The sequence below is a fragment of the Pelodiscus sinensis genome, chromosome 1 (assembly GCF_052426305.1).
Source record: "Pelodiscus sinensis isolate ZL-2025 chromosome 1, ASM5242630v1, whole genome shotgun sequence".
Lineage (NCBI taxonomy): Eukaryota > Metazoa > Chordata > Testudines > Trionychidae > Pelodiscus > Pelodiscus sinensis.
This window is the reverse complement of record NC_143052.1, coordinates 19,705,745-19,727,167: the sequence shown is the minus strand read 5'-3', so window position 1 is coordinate 19,727,167 and position 21,423 is coordinate 19,705,745. Positions and strand designations below refer to the sequence as shown.

The 21,423-nt window shown below is 42.3% G+C and overlaps 1 protein-coding gene across 1 annotated transcript in view; it reads right to left on the bottom strand.

Moving 5' to 3' along the window:
* The window catches only part of SEMA3E (semaphorin 3E), a 220,585-nt gene that overhangs the window by 87,691 nt on the left and 111,471 nt on the right, over positions 1 to 21,423 (bottom strand). Inside the window, exons 3-4 of the mRNA XM_025181682.3 lie at positions 21,297 to 21,356; positions 13,167 to 13,286 (exon numbers count right to left, since the gene is read on the bottom strand). Coding sequence (XP_025037467.2) covers positions 13,167 to 13,286; positions 21,297 to 21,356 — 180 coding nt within the window. The remainder of the gene's footprint in view (positions 1 to 13,166; positions 13,287 to 21,296; positions 21,357 to 21,423) is intronic.

Below are 21,423 nucleotides of genomic sequence, written 5' to 3'. Positions count from 1 at the left end.
AAAAAGGTATGCAGAAGAAATAACTGAGCAGAGCTATGTTTGTTTAGATTGAAAAATGATATGCCAAAATGATATCTGAGTAATAAAAATAAATATTTATACACTTCTATACTTTTAAAAAACCAACAAACAGATCAGGTTGAAGGATGATGACAATAATGTGAACTACTGATCAGGAATGCAAACACAATCCATTTAACATTAAAACAGATATGTTTAAATCTGTTTTCACAGCTCTCTCATCAATTCAGTTCATTCATGAGGGAGTAGGTGAAGTCTTTTGGATTAATTCTGAAACCATGCTAACTATGTTGGCTCAAAAGCAGAGTACATGGTTGAATGGTACTGTGTTCATGATCTACTTAGGAGAAAATGTTGAAAAAAAAGGAAAAAAGAAAGGGGCAGAGGAAGTAATCCAATGAAAACATCAGGTGAAATATAGAGCAACAAGTGGGCAAAACCAAATTCCGACAGACTTCTGCATGACTTCACTGACCCACTGCTAAGTCTTTCCACATTTGTAATGCTCATTCCTTCCAACAAGCCCAGAAGATTCATGCTTTGGAATTGTTCTTTCTTCTCTATAATTCTGACAGGGAGAGTCCCTTGAGGCTAATAGCTTAGTAATCTATGCATCAGATCTGAAGTACCTAAAAGTAAACTCACTAGAACCACAGTTCATATCCTGGAAGGAAGGACTTAGCCTTTCAGTCCTCTGAGGTTGATATCTGAAGTTCCATAGCTTACTGTATGGGGGTCTCTTTTATAGGAGGCATTTAAAATTGAGGTTTTCTGTTTACTCAGGCTTTGTCTACACTGCAGGGTTTTTGCGCAAGAAGCTTTTTGTGGAAGAAATCTTCCACAAAAATGTCTTGCAAAAAAGTGCATGCACGCTTCATTGACACTCTTGCGCAAGAAAGTTCTGATTGCCATTCACAGAATGGCCATCAGAGCACCTGTGCTTTTCCTGATAGGTTCTTTTTGCACAAGAAACCCCAGTTGAGTGTCCACACACACCTTTTTGTGCAAGAACTCTTGCACAAACAGGAGTTATTCCTTCTAGAAAGAGGTATACTGATACTGCAAAAAGCCCTCTGTTCTGCAGTTTTACTGTAAATTTTCTTGTGCAAAAACGCACTTGAGGTGTGGGTGCTCCATGGGTTTTTGCTCAAAAACCCTGTAGCGTAGACATAGCTGCAGGCTTTGTTCACACTGCAAGTTTTTGTGGCAGAAAATATGCTAATGAGGGACTCATTAGTATGAGTCATGACATCATTAGCATATTTTCTGACTATTCTTTTTGTGCAAGGGGTTTTTGCACCAAAAGAAGCAGTGTAGCTGCTTATTTGATTTGTGTGGCCCTTTTGGCATTCAGAAGCATTTAACAAAGTCAGAAATAATCATCTTTCTTATTTTGTGGAATATTTGTTGGAAGACAGCTAGTAGGATCTTCCTTTGTAGACATCATTTTATCTATTGTATCTCTTGAAAGGGATCAGTGATTTAGTATTCCATCTTTTCTTTTACTAATCCAAGAGGATATTTTTAAGGCAATTTGCCTAAATGTTTATATTTGGGAAAACCAACATGCATCAGAGCCAAAGGAATAAAGTATTCTAAAGATGGGGGAAAGAGGCTATGTCTAGACTACAAGGCTCTGTTGAAAGAGGCTTTTTTGAAAGAATCTTTCGAAAAAGCCTTTTTCGAAAAGAGTGTCTAGACTGCAACCACTTCTTTTGAAAAAGCAAACCACTTTTTCAAAAGAGAGCACCCAGACAGTCTGGATGCTCTCTTTCGAAAAAGCCCTGTTTGCATTCAAGAGTGCCTTTTTTTTGTAAGTGCTCTTTCAAAAAAAGGCGTTCTTCCTCATAAAATGAGGTTTACCACGGTTAAAAAAACTGCCGCATTCTTTTGATTTAATTTTGAAAGAACACGGCAGCAGTCTAGACACAGGGGAAGCTTTTTCAAAAAAAGTCCACTTAAAAAAAAATACCTGTAGTCTAGACATACCCAGGGCTGTATGTTCCTATTAATGAATGTAATTCTATGTTTTTGGAAAGGTAATTGCTGGTACCAGCTTTACTAAGGAGCCTGAAATTATAAAGCACTGTCAATTAAACCAGTATTATCATTAGATCACTACATTCATCTATTATGCATTTCATCTTTGAGTTGGGAATATGGCTGGTTATTGAATTTATAATTAATTTGATTTAGAAATAAATGCAGTTGGTTTGACTTTGATGGTATAACCCAAGCTAGAGGCAAAATCGAATAAATGGTGTCTATTAACTAATATGTTTCTATGTGTTTGAAGATAATTACTTTGTATTAAAACCAACATAGCAGTATCATGGTGTACTATTTTTATAAAATTGTCAAAACTTTAAAGAAAGAAACATTAGAACAGATGCATTACATCACCACAGATTTCCTCCTAAGCATCCAAAGCATCTTGCAATTATTACTTTTTATACTTTTATAAGAAGATTAAGGGAGGACATGATAGCGGTTTTCAAATATCTAAAAGGGTGTCACAAGGAGGAAGGAGAAAATTTGTTCCTCTTGGTTTCTGAGGACAGGACAAGGAGTAATGGGCTTAAAGTGCAGCAGGGGAGGTTTAGATTGGACATTAGGAAAAAATTCCTAACTGTCAGGGTGGTCAAATATTGGAATAAATTGCCAAGGGAGGTGGTGGAATCTCCCTCTCTGGAGATATTTAAGAACAGGTTAGATAGACATCTGTCAGGGATGGTGTAGGTGGAGCTTGGTCCTGCCTTGAGGGTGGGGGGCTGGACTCGATGACCTCTTGAGGTCCCTTCCAGTCCTATTATTCTATGATTCTATGATTTATTATAAGTTATTACCAAGATTTTCTATAGTGCCTAAAGTTTTGGATGTCCAGACTGAGAAACTTAAAGGGTCTCAATTATCAAAAAGTGATGAAAAGACATCCTCTGAAAAGTAGACCCATTTACAGTTTTTCAAGTTGGACAATTCAATTACTGATATTTTTGTATATGGAAAATTGCTTCTGAATTCAAAGCTCCACAGAATGCAGCTGATTTTTATTGGGAAAATTATGAATTTATCTTTGGGTAAACATTCAGAATTTTGCTGCAGAGGCAGAATTTTGCTAATTTTTATCAGTATAAGATGAAGTAGGAAAGACACAAATGTGCCCTGAATAAAATCAGGAGGTTTTGGTACAAATAATGTACCTCATTTTTTGAGGAGTAACATTAGTTCGGACTAAGGGCTTTAGTCCGAACTAACGCATCCCGGCACGCACTTCCTGGTTCGAATCCGCTGTGATTTGAACTAGCGTGCCGGCGAGATCATGTTAATAGAGCGCGGGATATTTAAATCCCCGCTTCATTAACTACTTCGATTGTCTCCATTTGCATCCCTAGTTCGAACTAGGGATGCAGTGTAGACATACCCTCGGAGAGCTTTGGGTGAACTGTGATTGTGATATGAGATCTGTGTCTGAAGCTTCTCTCCTGTACATATTATCAAGGGATGAGGCTCCAATCTGCATCATTTCAATACAGAATTGTGAAGTTTGTATCAAAAGCCAAGGCCTTCTTGCCATGGGTACTGTCAGTAGTGAGGTATCAGAGCAGCATGTGTATTCATTTAGATCTTATTCTGAGGGTCAAAAGCTTGGCTGGTGTAAATTGTCACAACACCATTGACTTTGATGAGACTATTGAGGATATGGTGCTGAGAATTTAACTGGGGTCAAAAGTCATGCAGGGTTCCTGTGCTGGCCCTGAGCACACTTTCTACTGATAATTCCATATAATGCTTTATGAACAATCTAATCTATCATTATATCATCCGCCTGTCCCCGCATTATCCAGACATGAATAATTCTGCTTCATCACTATTTGTTCTTATTCTCTCTGATGCCACCAATAACACAATAAATTATCATATGCTTCCAACCAAATGAGATACATGAGTTCTGCTAGATCCTAATCTCCCTTGAGGAGTTTTTTATCAGATGTGTCTCAAACCACAATTTTTTTTAAAAAAATTAAAATGTCAACATATTTAAAGCAAAGTATCGGCAACTTTATAGAATGTTCTTTCCCCCCATAACTAGATATTTATTTAAGAATTCAAGGGCCAAAACATTTTTGGAAAAAAATCTGACATCATGTAAATGTGGTGTAGTCTAGTGACACATTAACTGAGGGTTTATCTACACTAGAGTGTTATTTCAAAATATCTTATTTCAAAATCGTTAATTCAAAATAAGATATTTTGAAATAACACATCCACACACAAAATGCATTTCAAAATAGCATTTTGCTATTTCGAAATCGCGTGTCCACACTGAGTGGATGCTAAATCGCATTTAAGGCTGGCCGGAACCAGGTCTGGCAGAGCATCAGGTCAGGACTTTGTGTGGCTGCTGCCTGAGGCTATCTGATGCCTGTGCTTAAAGGAGACCTCCCCCTACCCCAGACAGCCAGTTCTCAGCTTTCCTTGCTTGCTTGCCTACTTCGATGAGGGACAGCAAAGCATTTTGTCTCTGTGTGCTCTGGTTGCCCTCACTCAGGACATCACAGCACTCTGCAACATGGAGCCAGAGCTGCCCCTGGGCACTCTGGTGCTTCTCGTGGACATGTTGCTGTGAGCCTGGCTGCACTTTCTGCAGGCTGCCATCCGGGAGGTCCATCGGGGGGCTGTCAGTATCCAGGAGGCCCTGTGGGAGAGCTTCCACCCTGAGGAGCACTAAGAGACTCCCTGGTCTGCCCCACTGGGGGCTTGTGCCTCATTCTTCCCTCACATCCTTCCACTTACCCTTCCTTAACCCCCCTTTCTGATGTCAAATAAAATACATGTATTTTCATGAACACAAACTCTTTAGTTAACAAAACTGTATGGGGGGGGAAGGGATGAAACTCTGGTGATACTGGGGAGAAGGGAGAAGAGAAGTCGGAGGGGGAAACCTGGGAGGAGGGAGCTGGAAGGGGGAAGCAAGGGCAAGAAGGGGAAGGGGAAGCTCAGAGCTCAGGATTGGGGGGTCTCACCGGACCATCTTGATTTTCATGCAGACCTGCTCCTGGGTTCACATGTGGCCTTTGGTGGCCAGGCTGGAAGCTATCCTTCCATAGACGGCTGCATTCCTCCATCTAGTGCGGAGATCATGGATGTTGGGGGCATCCCCCCCAAACCTGAATAAGGTCCATGATCTCCACCATGGACCAGGAAGGTGCCTGCCTTCTCCGGGCCCTGGCAGGCTCCTGGGGGCTGGCAGACTGCTCCTGGGGAGCAGTGAAGGGCTGACTGCCAGTGGCTTGCTGGCTCATGTTTTGGGGCCACTGGGTCAGGGGCAGTGACTGCTGGCTATGGGCTGGCAGGCTTGGAGCTGGCACAGGCACTATGGCCAGAATCAACCCCTTTAAGGGAGATGGGGAGGGAGTGGAGTGTTTTTGGCTGAGGCTGAAGTGTCCACCAGAGCACCCTGAGAAGGCTGGAGGCCCCCATTTTGACATGTGTGTCTAGACAGCACTAATTTTGAAATAGCTATTTCAAATTTGGTGCTATTCCTCGTGGAATGAGGTTTACCAAATTTGAAATAAGCACTCCACTATTTTGAATTAATTTTGAAATAGCTTTTTGGCTGTGTAGACACTAGTAAAGTTATTTCGAAACAAGGGCTATTATTTCGAAATAACTTTGCTGTGTAGACATACCCTCAGTCCTTGTTGTCATTTATTGCTATCTACCTCCCTTTTCCTTGTTCAGCTATGAAGAGTAGCACAGTACAATACAGTCTTGCTTACAAGGGCAATTAATAAAGGGTTTTATCTTAGCTCCCCAGGAAGAAAGCTGTTTCGGTTCTAATTGTAGTATGTCTCCTAATAGCCTCTGCATCTGAGCAGGAAAAATAGATAGCAGAGGTAAAGTGTCTACAGGCAGTATAACAACAATCACTGACCATAACTGCCTATTATAAAGAAATGCTGAATCCTTTACTGAATGCAATTTAAATGGAGCTTTGAAAAATGATGTTATGACCAACATTCTCTGTAATTACTCAGTGCAAAGGGAGATGATACAGTTTCAGTTCAATGTTACATTCCAAAATGTATCCAACTGGTTTATTGTTCTTGGATGCTTCAGTTGCTTATAATCATTGTATTAAATGCTGTAATAGATCAGAAATTCCTGTTGAATGTCTATGTAATTTTTTCCCTCAAAGAGTGTGCAAATATTCATGAACAAAAGAATTTTTCAAATCCCTACACGTAGCTTAAGCTTTATGCAAATGATGTTGAGAAGCTGAGTTTGGGGAGTGCAATTGACTATAGCTTATTCTGCTGTAGTGATGTGACAGGTGGTTGAGGGCATGTGTGTGGAAGACACAACAGTAGGAAATAAACAGAATTAATATATAATTGTTTTCAAGAAACAAAGATCCTGGTTTCATACAAGTTTACTTAATAACAAAACAAACAAACAAAAAATACAGAGAAAACAATTCAGCCAGTAGGCTTAATCAAGAGCCTAGGTCTGAGCCAGCTGAAAGGTGAACAAAGTCACCAAGCCTCCCTGCTATTTGCTTTGCCAGACCCTATGCAATGGGGAGATCATTTGCCAGGTCTGCTATTCTTTCTCCAACACAGGTAAGCAGATGTGGAGGAGGAAATAAAGCTTTTCCAGGTACCAGACTGATGCAGAACACAACTCCAAAGAGGAAATAGGTATGCTGGGTCCAAACTGTGATGTTCAGAGCCACAATTTAGTCCCCACCTTATTCCTGGGGCTTCCTTAACTTGATGGCAAGAATATTATGGGAGACCATATCAAAAGCTTTTCTAATATCAAGGTATAACACATCCACCGATTTCCCCATGTTCACAGAGCCAGTTATCTCATCGTAGAAGCTAAACAGGTAGGGCAGGCATAACTTGCCCTTCATGAATCCATGTTGACTATTACTGATCACTTTCCCCTCTTCCAAGTGCTTCAAAATTGATTCCTTGAGAATCCCCACCATGATTTTTCCAGGGACTGAGGTGTGGATTGTATCTGGATTGTCCTTCTTCCCTTTTTTAAAGATGGGCACTACATTTTCCAGTCATCTGGAACCTCTCTTGATCTCTGTGAGTTTTCAGAGATAAGGGCCAAAGGCTCTGCAATGATATCTGCCAACTCCCTCATTACCTTCAGATGCATTAAATCTGGACCCATGGATTTGTGTATGTCTAGCTTTTCGAAATAGGTCTTAACCTGTTCTTTCCCCACTGAGGTCTGCCCACCTCCTTCCCATACTGCATTGTCTAGTGTAGTAGTCTGGAAGCTGACCTTCTCTGTGAAGACAGAGGCAAAAAAAGCATTGAGTACTTCAGCTTTTCCCACGTCTGCCACTAGGTTACCTCCCTCATCCAGTAAGGGCCCCACACGCTCCCTGATTGTCCTCTTCTTGCTAACATGCCTAAAGAAACCTTTCTTGTTACCCTTCATGTCCCTTGCTAGCTGCAATTCCAATTGCACTTTCACCTTCCTGATTACTCCCCTGCATTCTCAAGCAATATATTTATACTCCTCTCTGGTCATTGGTCCAAGTTTCCACTTCTTGTAAGCTTCCCTTTTGTGTTTAAGCTAACCAAGCTGATTTATCAGCTGATTGCTTTTTTTTTTTCCTAAACAGAGCTTCTAAGGAGATGGTCACTGGTTCTTTGCATTTGTAGCGGGAAGTGCTATGCGGAAGGAGTGGGAAAAGGCTTGTAAGAGAAGAAATGAGTAAGAGGTAAACACAATGGCTGCATCAACACTGGCATGATTTTGCGCAAATGCTTTTAACGGAAGAGTTTTTCTGTTAAAAGTATTTGCGCAAGAGAGCGTCTATACAGGCATGTGCCTTTGCGCAAAAGATTTGCTTTTGCGCAAAAGCATTCGTGCCAGTGTAGATGCACTCTTGTGCAAGAAAGCTCTGATGGACATTTTAGCCATTGGGCTTTCTTGCACAAGAGATTGATGTTGCCTGTCTACACTGGCCTCTTGTGCAAGAACACTTGCGCAAGAGGACTTATCCCTGAGCAGGAGCGTCAGAGTATTTGCACAAGAAGCACTGATTTCATACAGTAGAACATCAGTGTTCTTGTGCAAATACTCACGGCCAGTGTAGACAGGCGGCAAGATTTTGCGCAAAAGCAGCTGCTTTTGTGCAAAATCTTGCCAATGTAGACACAGGAATGGCTTTAGAATGACATTTTCCACTTTCCAATGACATTTCTTGTTCTGTGTTAGAAGACAAATGACTGTAATTCATATAGCAGCGTTCATACTCTTTTAGGGCCTTAACTCCTAAGGTGTTTAGAACCCGTAACTATCATTGTCTTCAGGTATCATTGTCCTTGAAAATAGTTCCTTGTTTTGTGTTTCTTGTCAGAACACTGACTATGTCAAAGTAATGCCTTCTTAACACAGACTTGATTCAACAAAATCTTATGCAGGTGAGTAGTCCCATCAATTTCTGGGAATACATTTTATAGGGTTGGCTCTAGTTCTGCTCTTTAGATTTATATGAGCCAACTGCTTAAAGATTAAACAAAAACACCCCCACATTTTGCTTTTGTTCCCACCATTGAGTTAATGTGTGGTGAATTCTCACTGCCTCAGTCATCATGAACAAAACCACCAGCTAAATTTTGACTGAAAAAAATCTTAATAATTTGTGCTAATGTATGACACAGAAAAACAGCTTGATGTTGCAGTTCCTAAATTGAGACTGCAAAGTAAGGTGTTAGAAAAAAATAATCTGTTTCTGCCTGGTAAACAGAAAATGTGATATTGAGTAATTGAGAGAGAATAAATATGGATGTTATTTTTGTAGTCACATTTCTAACTAAAAACAAACTTTCAAAACAAGAGTAACATTTTGTGAAAAATATCTGGAATAGGCATAATATTTCTTACACCAATGTAAATATATCCCTCAATTTTTGTTTAAAACAATTAGAAAGGCTAATTTCAATTTTCTAGTATAACCCACTTGCCTAACAGCAAGACAGCTTTTTAAGTGATCTATAATAGAACCTCAGAGTAAAGAAATGACCAGCCAATTGCACACCTCATTTGGAACCAGAATTACACAATCAGGAAGCAACAGAAACAACACAAAAACAAAAAGCAAATATAATACAGTACTTGTTAAACATAAACTACTAAAAATAGAAGGGAAACAGAATTGTTAAGCTAAATTGTAACGTTTCAAAGATTATTAACACAATGTTAAGTTGTAAACTTTTGAAAGAACAACCACAATGTTTTGTTCAGGGTTTCAAACATCTCAGAGTTATGAACAACTTCCATTCCCAAGGCATTTATAACTCTGGGGATTCAATTGTATAGAGAAGATGGGGAGGGATAAAGGTGGGAGATAGGAATGCATTTTGTCTGTTTCATTGTTGTTAGCACTCCACAACCTCACTGTTGCTTCTGTGGGAACTAACCTACTTAGTTTACCTATTTAATTTCCTTCTTTCTTTCCAGTTCCAACTGAAGAGTTCTAAAAACTTAGGTTGAGTCTCATTTACAGTCTTTGTATAGATTTTGTTGATCAATCTGCTGAGTCCAAAGCATTACATCTTTCCTCCTCTGGCTGGTAGAAATCTTCTGCTGGAATCCATACAGCCTTCATCCGCCTCCTCCGGTGAGAACACTCGTAATTAGCTAGTCAGCTAACTAATTAGTAACCAACACTCATTAAGTATACAGATTTAAAAACCCTGATGCAAAATGCTTCAGAGTTAGAGGGGAAACAACCTGCTTCCTGCTTCTGTGGCTCAACTTCTCTCAAGCCTCACAACTACATGGCCTTTTGTACAGCCTCTGCCCTCATGCAGTTAAAGCAAAATGCAGGACAATGTAGCACTTTAAAGACTAACAAGATGGTTTATCACTCATGCAGTTAGGCATGTTATGTTATAGAAATTTGTTATTTATCATAAGATTTTATGAAGTTGTAATTTAAGAACTAAGTTAATTTCTTTTTTTCTTTTTAGACTTGAGTGTGGCGAAGTTGACCATGTGCAATCCACACTGGCTGAATTCTAGGTCTTCATATGCTTTGCTATGGAAGCTGTTCTTAGGTACTAGAAGAAGGGCAGTGAAGTGAACCCCAATCCACCCAATAGTGACATTAGGAAACAGCAGCGCCTTTTCAGTTTATTTAAATCCAACCCCAGAAAACATTCAGTATTTTTTTTTTGGAATTATGGTTACAATTTTAAAATATAAACACTGATTGTTTATAGCAGATCTTGAGTCACTTTGGCAAACATCCTGAAATGATTGGACAGCACTTGGATTTTTTTTAAAGCACTTGTAACTTCATTTCTCAGCTTTTCTCTCCCTGCTGGGTAAAAGAATATTAATAGCTAAGTTTGATCTCTGTGGCTCAGTATATGCAATAAAGATGCTAAATTAAATTTGACCATTTCAAGTATTTTGAGGACTTCCTTTTCTGGTAGTATGTTCCAAACTCCCACCCTAGCCTTGGAGTAGAGACTCCTATAATAGCCTCTGAGAAGGCAGTAATTCAGCTAGAAATTCCTCCAACATTGTTATCAGTAACAAACATTCAACTTGATCAGCATCAGTCACCTTGATCAACAACAAAGGGTACCAGCATCAGTCCCTCAGTCATTGTTAAGGGCCCTTCATACCTATGGGATCTGGCCAGTTGTCAAGGGCCAGCTTAAAGGGGCCATGTGTTCAGATTGTTCCTGCTCCTGAGCCTGGAGTTCAGACTCACAGTCATTTATGGTCCTTGTAGCAGCCCCATTCGCTCTCCAGCAGCCCATGAAACTCTTTCTCCAGTCCCAGCAGAACTGGCAGCCAGAAGCACAGGGGAATTGTCTACCAGCTCTCTAATCAGAGCTCTTCAGGTATTCACACCGCCTCACATATGCAGCCCCAAGGAGGAAAGGAGAGTCCAGGAGCAAGAGACAGGGAATGGAGTAGTTGCCCTGAAAGGAGGGTGAGTCACAGAGCTCCCAGTTCAGCATGGCTAGGGGAAGGAATGACCCCCAGCATTGCGGCAGCTGGGAGCCATCTTCCACCTGGCAGCTTTGCTCCATGTACTGGGCAAGCTTTGCACGGCAGCAAGGGGGAGCTGGAGCAACAATTTTCAGGTATCTAGTTTTAAACCAGAACATTCAATCAAAAAGGGACCCTGGTGGCTCTGATCAAAATTTCTGTCTCGGCCATTAAAAGTCTGGTCAGGTGTGCAGCAGGGCTAAGGCTGGCTCCATTTAAAGCACCAGGTAAATCCCTGTGGCCCCTAAGTGCAATTGTGGCCAGGAAGCTCCAGGTGTTGCCCCCACCCTGAGCACCAGCTCCCCTGCTTCCATTGGCTGGGAACTGTGGCCAAATTGACATGCAGGGGTGATGCCTGTGATGAGGGCAGTGCACAGAACCTCCTGCTCACCTTTCCCCATAGGATATACAAGGACTTATCTGCTACTTCTAGGAACCACCTGAGGTAAATACCACTGAGACATAGCATCCCTCCCATCCCTTCTGCACCCCACTTCTGAGCCCCCTCATGGAGCTTGCATGTACTGGGCAAGCTTTTCACAGCAGCAAGGGGGAGCTGGAGCAACGGTTTCCAGGTTTTAAACCAGAACATTCAGTCAAAAAGGGACCCTGGTCACATGTAGATGCAGGTTACAAATTCAAAGCCCATTGAGGTCAATCTGCTCTCAGTTCAGCTGCTAAATACTACATAAAATGGATTGTTATCCATCCTGGTAAACTCCTTAAACTCACTTTAACTCTGAGTTAAACCACTCAAAATTGCAGGGTTCTAGATTCATGCAGACTGCAAGGAACTCTTGTTCTTGCATGAGAATTATGTTGACATTATAGACGTAAGAGCGAACTCTGCATTGACTGACATACTCTGTCATCCCACTAGGCCTGACTATGCTCCCACTCGCACCTGTGTAAACAGTGAGTAGCTCCACTGAACTCCTTGTAGATACACTAGCGTAACAGAGATCAGAATCAATGCTACTTCCTTCAGTGTGGTAGCAAGGGCTGGAAACAAGCATAGAATACAACCACAGCAGTCCGCCGAAAGATGAAATCTTACAAAAGGAATTAAGATGCTTAAGTGCTCCAGCTGTGTTTGATCAAAGAAACAAAAAAATTATATCAATCTTGGGATTAGAGCTTGCATTTCCCATCACATCAAAAAGCCTATTATTATTCAGTTTATAGATGCCTGGGGAGAAAAGAGTTAGGATGCAAACTTTGATACACCTTTATCTCAAAAGTGCTACATAATTCAGCTAAAAACAAATTCCAAGATGACAGTTATGTCCAATTTTATGAGTAATTTTCCAAAATATGTTTTCAGTTAGGCTAACTATTTACATCATTATATAAGGCTGGAAATGTCTCAACAATCCATTGCTCATTTTTGACATCAGTAAGACACTTAGTCACTGAGGCATTTGGCCACAATTACTTAATGAAATGGTTCTTTTATAACTGCTTAATTACTGCTTGGTAACTGCTTAATAACAGTGACATCTGGTGACCAAATCCTGCTCACTTGACGTATATGAGCAGTCCCACAGAAATCAATGTGTGCTCCCCTCTGTAACCTGTTAAGTCTCAGTCCCAGCACTCACTTTTATGGAAGGATCCTATACAATTTAACAGGGTTCTATAGAAATCAATATGATTTGATAATAATTCTTGCAAGCCTGATCAGATACAACACAGAATTTTTTACCTGTTTTTTTTAAGCTACCCTATAGAAAGATCATTCTCTAATTCAGTTGGATGATTTAAAAAAGAAACCTATAGCAAGGTTATAACTCCTATAAAATTCTATAAGACTTAGAATTCTGCAGGACTTCTTCAATAAGGGGTGGGATATCTACAGAGCCATTATTAGAGACCAGTTCTTGCATTTTTGAAAGTGCCAGAACTGCAATCGTGAGTGGTCTTTGAGTGAGGCATGGTATAGGGGACATCAGTTCTTTTGCACAAACTGCTATGTGACCTGCTATCCCTCCATTTGAACAACCTTAATGTGCCACTGTGCTTTAATATGTATACTTATACATAACCAGAAGAGGAGGTTGCTACAGAGAACAGTAGTCCTTCCTCTAGTATATATTTCTTACCTCTGACTGATGTCCGACTCTGATAAAAGTGCAGAGGGGATCAAAAGCTCCTGTACCACAAGCCAGGAGGTGTGTTCTGTTGTACCGGTGGAGGACACGGATATAATTCGCACATTCATCCTATTTTTAAAAGAAAAAGAGAAACTCAGCATTAAGGTAAATGAAAACCCCACTTCCTCTGAGCCATGGGAATCTCTCTGCTTCCCTCATCTAAGCCCTTATGTGGATAGTCTAGGTATACTTAATCCTTCCTATGCACGGGGGAGAGAGGAGGCAGCATGTGGATGACAAGACCTCTTGAAGTCCCTTCCAGCCCTATACTCCTATGGTTCTATAGCTCTTATCAGTGCAGTACTTGAGTACAAATCACAACCATGAATGAATCTCTGTGAGATAGGAAACCCCCCCCCCCTTTTTTTTTTACAGAAAACAGGGAGATTAAGTGACCTGCCCAATGTGACAGGATTAATCTGCAGACCCCATGGAATAGAATTTAGCTCTGCTTATTTTCAGGGTCTCACAATGAAGCTCATCCTTCCTTCCCTTGATATATGTTGTCCAAAATTTATGCTTATTTACATCTGTGTAATTTCAGAGTCATTCAACTGACTACGGTGTTTGCTCTGTATTTATATTGATGCAGCAGAGACCAGAATTTGCCTATGGGCTGGGAGGAAAAGGCAGATCCTGCAAATTAAAAAAAATAAACTTTGCTATATGTGCTTCCCCATAAACATATCACACCTTATTTGTAATGTTCATGCAGGAGTGGGGTTAAAGATCTCACACACACATTTTATAGTCTGTCTCCAGAGAAGGGTTTGAATAGTATGCAGTAAATAAAACATGGGCCACACACGGAATGCAGGTCTGGTTCTTATCCCCTCAGCAATCAAACCAGATTGCTTCCCTCCTCCACACTGGCTAGCCCTCCACTTGAAAGAAGTGGAGACACAGGTTCCCTACTCTCAATTGTGGTGGACAGACACAGGCAAGACATGACCTACAGCAGTCCAGAGCTGAAAATATGGGGAAAATCCTGCTCAGAGAAGACTGATTCATCAGACAATTTAGCTGCTGAGATCTAGATCTAAGAAGTCTCTACTCATAGTGTGAGAACTAAAGTTTTCAAAGGCTTTAGTACATGCCCAAATTTGAGGGGATTTTCATGGGGATAAACAAAAGCCTTTGCCTGAAACAAAAGCCAGCCCCTGCCAAATTTCAAATACCTGCTCCAAAGAATGGGAGTGTCATAGCTTTTCCAAGAAAGAGTAACCAGAATTTTTAAACTGCACAGAACAATATATTCTCTCTGGCCTTGTTCTCAGACATGGCTAGATCATTTTGATTGAAATGGCGTTTAAAAATTCATCATGAGGCAAAATTTCATGCAAAATTTCATCCAAAATGGTTAAATGTTAGCAACGTTATCAGAAACAGAAAACAGGGTCTTATAATGGGAAGTGTTGGATAATCTTAATCATTGGAGGTGCTAACAACCTTGTCTATAACAATAATATATATGGGTGGGGAAGATTAGCACATAGCATTAAAACAAATTGGAATACACAGAATAATTAAATACAAGGTTATCTTTAACATACTCAGCAGATAATTTAATACATCTGTAGATGTTTTACTCATCTGATACTCTACTATGTTAAGGAGCTGGAGTTGTTGTTGTACAGGTTGGACCTCTCTTGTACAGCATCCTCAGGACCTAACCAATCCCCTGATGAGGGAATTTTTCATACAATGGAAGATCCCCTGACACCAGCCCCACAGCCTGCTGCCCCTCCCCTCTGCTGATTCCTTCAGCCCAACTGGACTGTCTGTGGGCCAACCCCAACCCTGGCTCTGCTGCCAGCCGGCCTGGCAGCTCCAGACCCACTGCTGAAAGACATGTCGCCTGATCGGGCTGCCAAAGCCCCAATCCCACTGCCAGGTGGCACATGGCCATAGCTGCACTGATTCTGCCAGGCTGTTGTGGCTGGCTTTCCCTCCCAGGCTGCTGCGGCCACAGCCCCAGCCCTGCTGCCAGGCAGCAGGAAGCCCCAATCATGCTGCCACCACCACTACCACTACCACTACCACTGCTGCAACCCCACTGCCCCACTGATGTGGCCCGGACAGGCTTCCCCTTTTGGGCTGCTGTGGTCCTGAACCCATGCAGGGTGGCAGATAGTCCCAATCACATACTGCCTAGCTTGCTGCAGCCCCGCTGCCAGAAGACTTGTAGGGTTACACTGGGCTCCCAGCTACTGGCTCTCCTGCCCTGGAATTCTCTCATCCAGGAACATTCATGGTCTTGCCGGATCACAGTGTTGCTGGGTGAGAGTATCCTGGATTTGTGAGGTTCAAGCTGCAAAGCAGATGTTCTCAAACTTCACTGCACTGCAATCCCATTCTGACAGCAAAAATTACTACACAGACCCAGGAAGAGAAACTGAAGACAGAGCCCACCAGAACTGAGCTTCCCTGCCAGCAGGGCCCAAGATAAAGCCTTAGCCCCACCACCCCAAGTGGCGGTGCAAATGCCCCAAGTAAACTGAGCCCTGTTGCCCAGGGCTACAGCCCTCCAGCTTTGGCTTTGGTCCTGAGTAGTGGGCTTAGGCTTCAACCCTGGGTCTCAAAAAGTCTAAGCCAGCCCTGACAGCCTCATTAAAATGGTGTTATGACCTATTTTGGGGTCACAACCCACAGTTGGAGAACTGCTGCCCCAGAATATAGTTCTTACCTGTAAAGGAAGTCTGACTGATAACAATGCAGAGGGGAACTAAATTCCCCCTACCACAGGACAGTCGGCACACAAGATTTAAACCAATTGTTTTAATTTGACTTGAGCCAAGTCAAAAATGTTAAAGGCTATGCACATGTTGTCGAGATGGAGGTCTCCTAATTCAATTACTTAGCCCCACTTAGTCTCTTACAAACTTTTCGCAGTAGTGTTTATGACTTCAATACTTAAAGTTTTATTGCTATGCGATGAACTGATAACCTCTTAAGAGCTTGTAGAAGGGGCCTGTAGTGTTATAGTGTAAGAGGTGGCAAAGCAAAGTTTTGAATACCTAACTAATGAGATGGTTATTAAAACTTTTTACACATCAAATCATGTGAAATATGCTTCATTTACGGAAAGTGAAAATAATGGCAGCAAAGACTAAAAGCAGAGGTAGTGAAAGGCAAAGGGCCAAAAGTATTTTTCAGAACATTTTTCCAGGGCAGAATATTATATTAGAAACAAAACAAAATGATGGCAAAGAAGGGGGCTTAGTGAAGGTCAAAAATAAGCAATAGAATAATGTGATCATTTGAACTGGTTACGAAATAATGAGGATAAAATGTAAAATGTGTTTTGAGTCTGTTCTGTCCCAATCTAGGCTCTGTGATCACATTAGAAGTTGATAGTTGAGCATCTTCAGCTGTTGAAAATTGAACAAACCAGTATTTTAGTTCTAAGAATTCCCTCCAATTACTAGCATTATCTATTCCTGTGATCCAAGGTATAAGTGTACATATCAGGCATTTTTCGGTAGCCATATTGGAAGTCACAAAGTTTATGGCCTTTGTTTGCAATCAGAATGAAAGATCAGGAGCCATTAGCTAAGGAAGTCACTTCCTCATCTCACTTTTCATCTGAATTCCATTAAAATAGAGTAATATCAGGCTTTTATGAAGGAGACCCTGACTTCATGTGACCCAATATCCAGATAAATACGAAGATTTTAACATGTTTAAAGAACATTTAATTTGATAGCATTCTGTTGGGGTTGTGAAATCATCATTCCTTTATTGATCTGTCATTGTGGTCCCCACTTCCCTGTTGTTTGACTGTATAATCTGTCTGATTTTTTAATTGTTTCTGTTGGCTGTATACTTAATTTTCTAGGTGTAAGTCTATTAAGGTGGGATATAGTTGGTTTGATATTTGTTACAGTATATTAAAACTGGTTAGTAAAATTGTAATAAAATAATTGGTTAAGTATAGCTAGCAGGGCTCTAGTTTCACTATAAAAATGGGGCTCCAAAAGAAAATTCTTTGGGAACCAACTCCAGCACACAGCTCCAAGATCAGAGCTGCCAGACCTCCACACTCTACCCATGACACCAGGCAGCCCAGATAAAGAGATATGCACTAGCACTGCTCAGGCTAAAAAAGAGAATTAAGGACATTGTGACACAGACAGTGGCATCGCTAGCCACTTGTGTATGAATCCCAGAGGTCGGGTGGGCTTGTACTCATTTGGTCATCCCACAATGTCCACATTGCTTTTTTAGCATGCTAGCTTATGCCTGTCTGTCTGGGCTGGAAGGCATGTGCCAAGCTGCAGTTTAGTCTTACCCTTAAAGTCACTGATCCTTGAGTAATGTAATTAGGTTAGAATCTTAAGCTTTCATTAAAAAAACCCTGTAAGTTTCTAGCTCTCATGTTTGCAAAGAACACCTAGAAACTGAATGCTAAAGACTCAAACACCACCATTCATACAAAAAGACCCATGACTTACTTTTTAAAAAAAAAATATGGAATTTTAAGTCAATCCCATGATTTTGGAGAGGACAGGCTCATTCATTTTGACTGGGTTTTTTTGGGGGAGAGGGGATTGGCAATACTCATGATAGAGCATTTCATAATCAATCATAGATTCCTGTGAGGAAAAACATTGCAGTCTTCCACGGTAATGGCTTCTGACATTGTTAGTAATATTTTTGTAAACTTAGGAGGAGTTTGAAATATTATAGTCTATTTTTTAAGAGAATGAGGATTTAACTTTACTAGGAACTTGTCACACTGTACCTGGAGACAAAATACAGTAAAACTCCATTAGTCTGGCATACAATGCTCCGGGACTCCTGATGGTCTGGCACCATCAGGAACCCGGAAGTGCTGGGGCAGCTGGACAGGCTTCCCCCATTCAGCTGCTGCTGAAACTGACCAGCAGCTGAATCGGGGAAGCCGGCAGCAGAGCAACTGGGGTGCTGCTGGGTTGGTCTCGTAGCGCTGCCCCTCGGGGCTGCGGGACCAACCCGGCAGGACCCCACCTGCTCTGCCCCAGGGATCCCCGATTCAGCCAATGCTGAAACAGATCAGCGGCTGGTTCCAGGAAGCCCGGGGCAGAGCTGTTCTGCCCTGGAGCTTCCTGGAATCGGCCGCTGATCTGTTTCAGCACCGGCTGACTTGGGGACCCCTGGGGCAGAGCAGCTGGGGTGCTGCTGGGTTGGTCCCGCAGTGCCTAGGGGCGGCGCTGCGGGACCAACCGGCAGCACCCCAGCTGCTTTGCCCCAGGAGTCGGGATTCAGCTGCTGCTGAAACTGACTCTGCTGGTCAGTTTCAGCAGCGGCTGAATCCGGACGCCTGGGGCAGAGCAGCTGGGGTGCTGCGGGGTTGGTCTCGTAGCACCGCCCCTCGGTGCTGCGGGACCAACCCAGCAGGACCCCAGCTGCTCTGCCCCAGGGGTCCCCAAGTCAGCCACTGCTGAAACAGATCAGCGGCTGATTCCAGGAAGCCCAGGGCAGAGCAGCTCTGCCCCGGGCTTCCTGGAACCAGCCGCTGATCTGTTTCAGCAGCGGCTGAATCGGGGACCCCTGGAGCAGAGCAGCTGGGGTCCTGCCGGGTTGGTCCCGATGCGCCGTCCTTTGGCACTGCGGGACCAACCCGGCAGCACTCCAGCTGCTCTGTCCCAGGCGTCCCCAAGAGCAGCTGGAGTGCTGCTGGGTTGGTGCCGTAGCGCCGCCCCTCCGCGCTGCGGGACCAACCCGGCAGCACCCCAGCTGCTCTATTGCAGGCATCCCCGATTCAGCTGCTGCTGAAACTGACCAGCAGCAGCTGAATCAGGGACGCCTGGGGCAGAGCTGGACTATCATAAGGGGGGGCTATGAGGGGTCTGGGGTGGCATCCCCTCCCATCCCACTCCAGACCCCTCATAGCCCCCCCTTCTGATAGTCCGGCATATCTGATAATCCGGCATCCCCTGGGTCCTAAAGGTGCCGGATTATCGGAAGTTTACTGTATCAGCATCTGTAATCTACAAAAGCATTGGGAGATGGAGAAGGGAAATGGAGCTTTGAATCCAGTACTATCCTCGTGAAATGAGGAGTAACGGTAGTTCGAACTAGGAAGCCTAGTTCGAACTACCTAGTTCATGCCCCGTGTAGCCGCGCTGCACGGGGTTCGAACCTGCGGGGTTTTCAAAATGGCGGCTCCCCGCTTATGCAAATGAAGCCCGGGAAATTCAAATCCCGGGCTTCATTTGCAAGTGCGGTATGCCTACATTACCCCGCTAGTTCGAACTAGGAGGGTAGTGTAGACATACCCTTAGTGAGGTAGCTTGATTGTTCATTTCTCCAAATGATGTGTCCAGACTCTCAAGGTGGATGAGCACTATGTTTTTCATGTTAGAGCTGACCATTGATATTTTATAGCTTCCTACATGGTACTGATATTATTTGTTGTGGCTGTGTTTGCACTTGACTATTTGATTTATTTTCACAACTCAAAAGTATCTCTGACTTTCTTCAGTGTTAACTATCTCAGTGGCAAGTGCATTCAGGGGCGGATATAGGGCAGGGCGAGCGGGGCGGCTGCCCCGGGCCCACGCTTCAAGAAGCCCCGCACATGTGCTGTGTCAAAGGAGGAGGGGGGCACAAAATTGTGCTGCCCTGTGCCCCGCAAAATTGTCATCTGCCCCGAGTGCATTTATTAAGTGCTGACAATAAACTTAATAATGTATAAAAATAAAAATAATTCCTGCCCTAAAGAAATTCCAGTCAATGGTGCCAAATGGCTACTCTATAGTGACATGAGGTCCAGCATCCTTGCACTGATCCCAGTTAAAGTCCAACAGGCATGGGGATAGCTGGCTACAGGGGTGGAAGAACTTAATATGTATTTTATATATTTCTATTAATTTAACTTGCTTCTTGCCGATATACTGTAAAAAGTAGCCTTCAAGAGAGATTACAAAACAAGAGAGACTACAGCCTAGTGACCTAAGATAGGAAGACATTCCATGCATGTGACAATATGCACAAAGGCAGAAAGATAGACATGGAAAAAGAAAAATCAGTAGGCCATCTAAACTGGCATTACAGGCAACCAACAGTAGGTGAAGAGGGCAGATGTGATAGGAGATAACACTGTTGTTCAAGCCTGTCCAGAACCTGAAGTGAAGGCTAGAAATAACATGTTAAGAATAGCAAATGAGATGAGGGAGATAATTTTAGCAGAGACATTGTGCATGGAGTGGCAATGGACATGTTGGTATAGGTTGAACCTCTCTAATCTGGCACCCTGGGACCTGACAAGTGCCAAACCAGAGAATTTGCTGAACCACAGGAGATCAATATTGTCTAGCAGCATTACCAACACTTCCACTACTTATTGGGCATTTAGAAAATATCTAAGCATAAATTAGAGCTAAGTAACAGTACAGAACAGTGAAAACCAGGACTGCTGTCTGTAAACAAATTTTACAGGACTGTAGAAAACTTGGCCACACCCAGAAATAAGTGGACATCCAACTAACTAAAATAACTCCAGACCCCGGATGTTGCCAGAGCAGAGAGTGCAAGACTAGAGAGATTCAATCTGCATCAGAGATGCCTAAAATTAAGAGGTTGTAGTACTCAAGACAGATGTTAATATGGAATTGTCTGAGTGTTTCTGCTTGTGGGACAGAAAGTAAGGAATGGATTCTTGTGATAGGAAAATGGTGTGATTTGATTGGAATGGTTTTGTGAGAATAAGAAAGTTTTGATATCCTCAAGAAATGGAACTGACCAATATCTGTTAGCAAATGGCTTTCACTCTGTTGTCAGTCCTGTCACATCTCATAAGCTAAGATATGGTAGGCATGGCCATTATCAGGTGTGAAACCTTCAAAGAAAACCCATGTGTGATGGTGGGAGTCAGTGTGTTCATTGCTAAGTTACCGTTTGGTCTTGAAATATATTAAAACAAGTAAGTGGATGTACTAACAATAGTCATGCTGTAGATTCACACTGCAAAATTCAGAATTCAGAAATGAATCTGGATTTTGAACGCTCAAAAATTGAACAATGCTTGAATCCAAGTTTTTGCTTCAACCTTATCTCTAATTAAAAGGTAATTAATTTGCAAATAATTATACTTACAGCATCTCTTCCTTTAATTGTGCATTCTTCTGTCTGCAGTGGTGTACTGGGCCAATGTATCTGAAACACCAAAAGATCACTCAGGTGGGGATATTTATGTGTTTAATTCACAGACATTCCAGTTTTT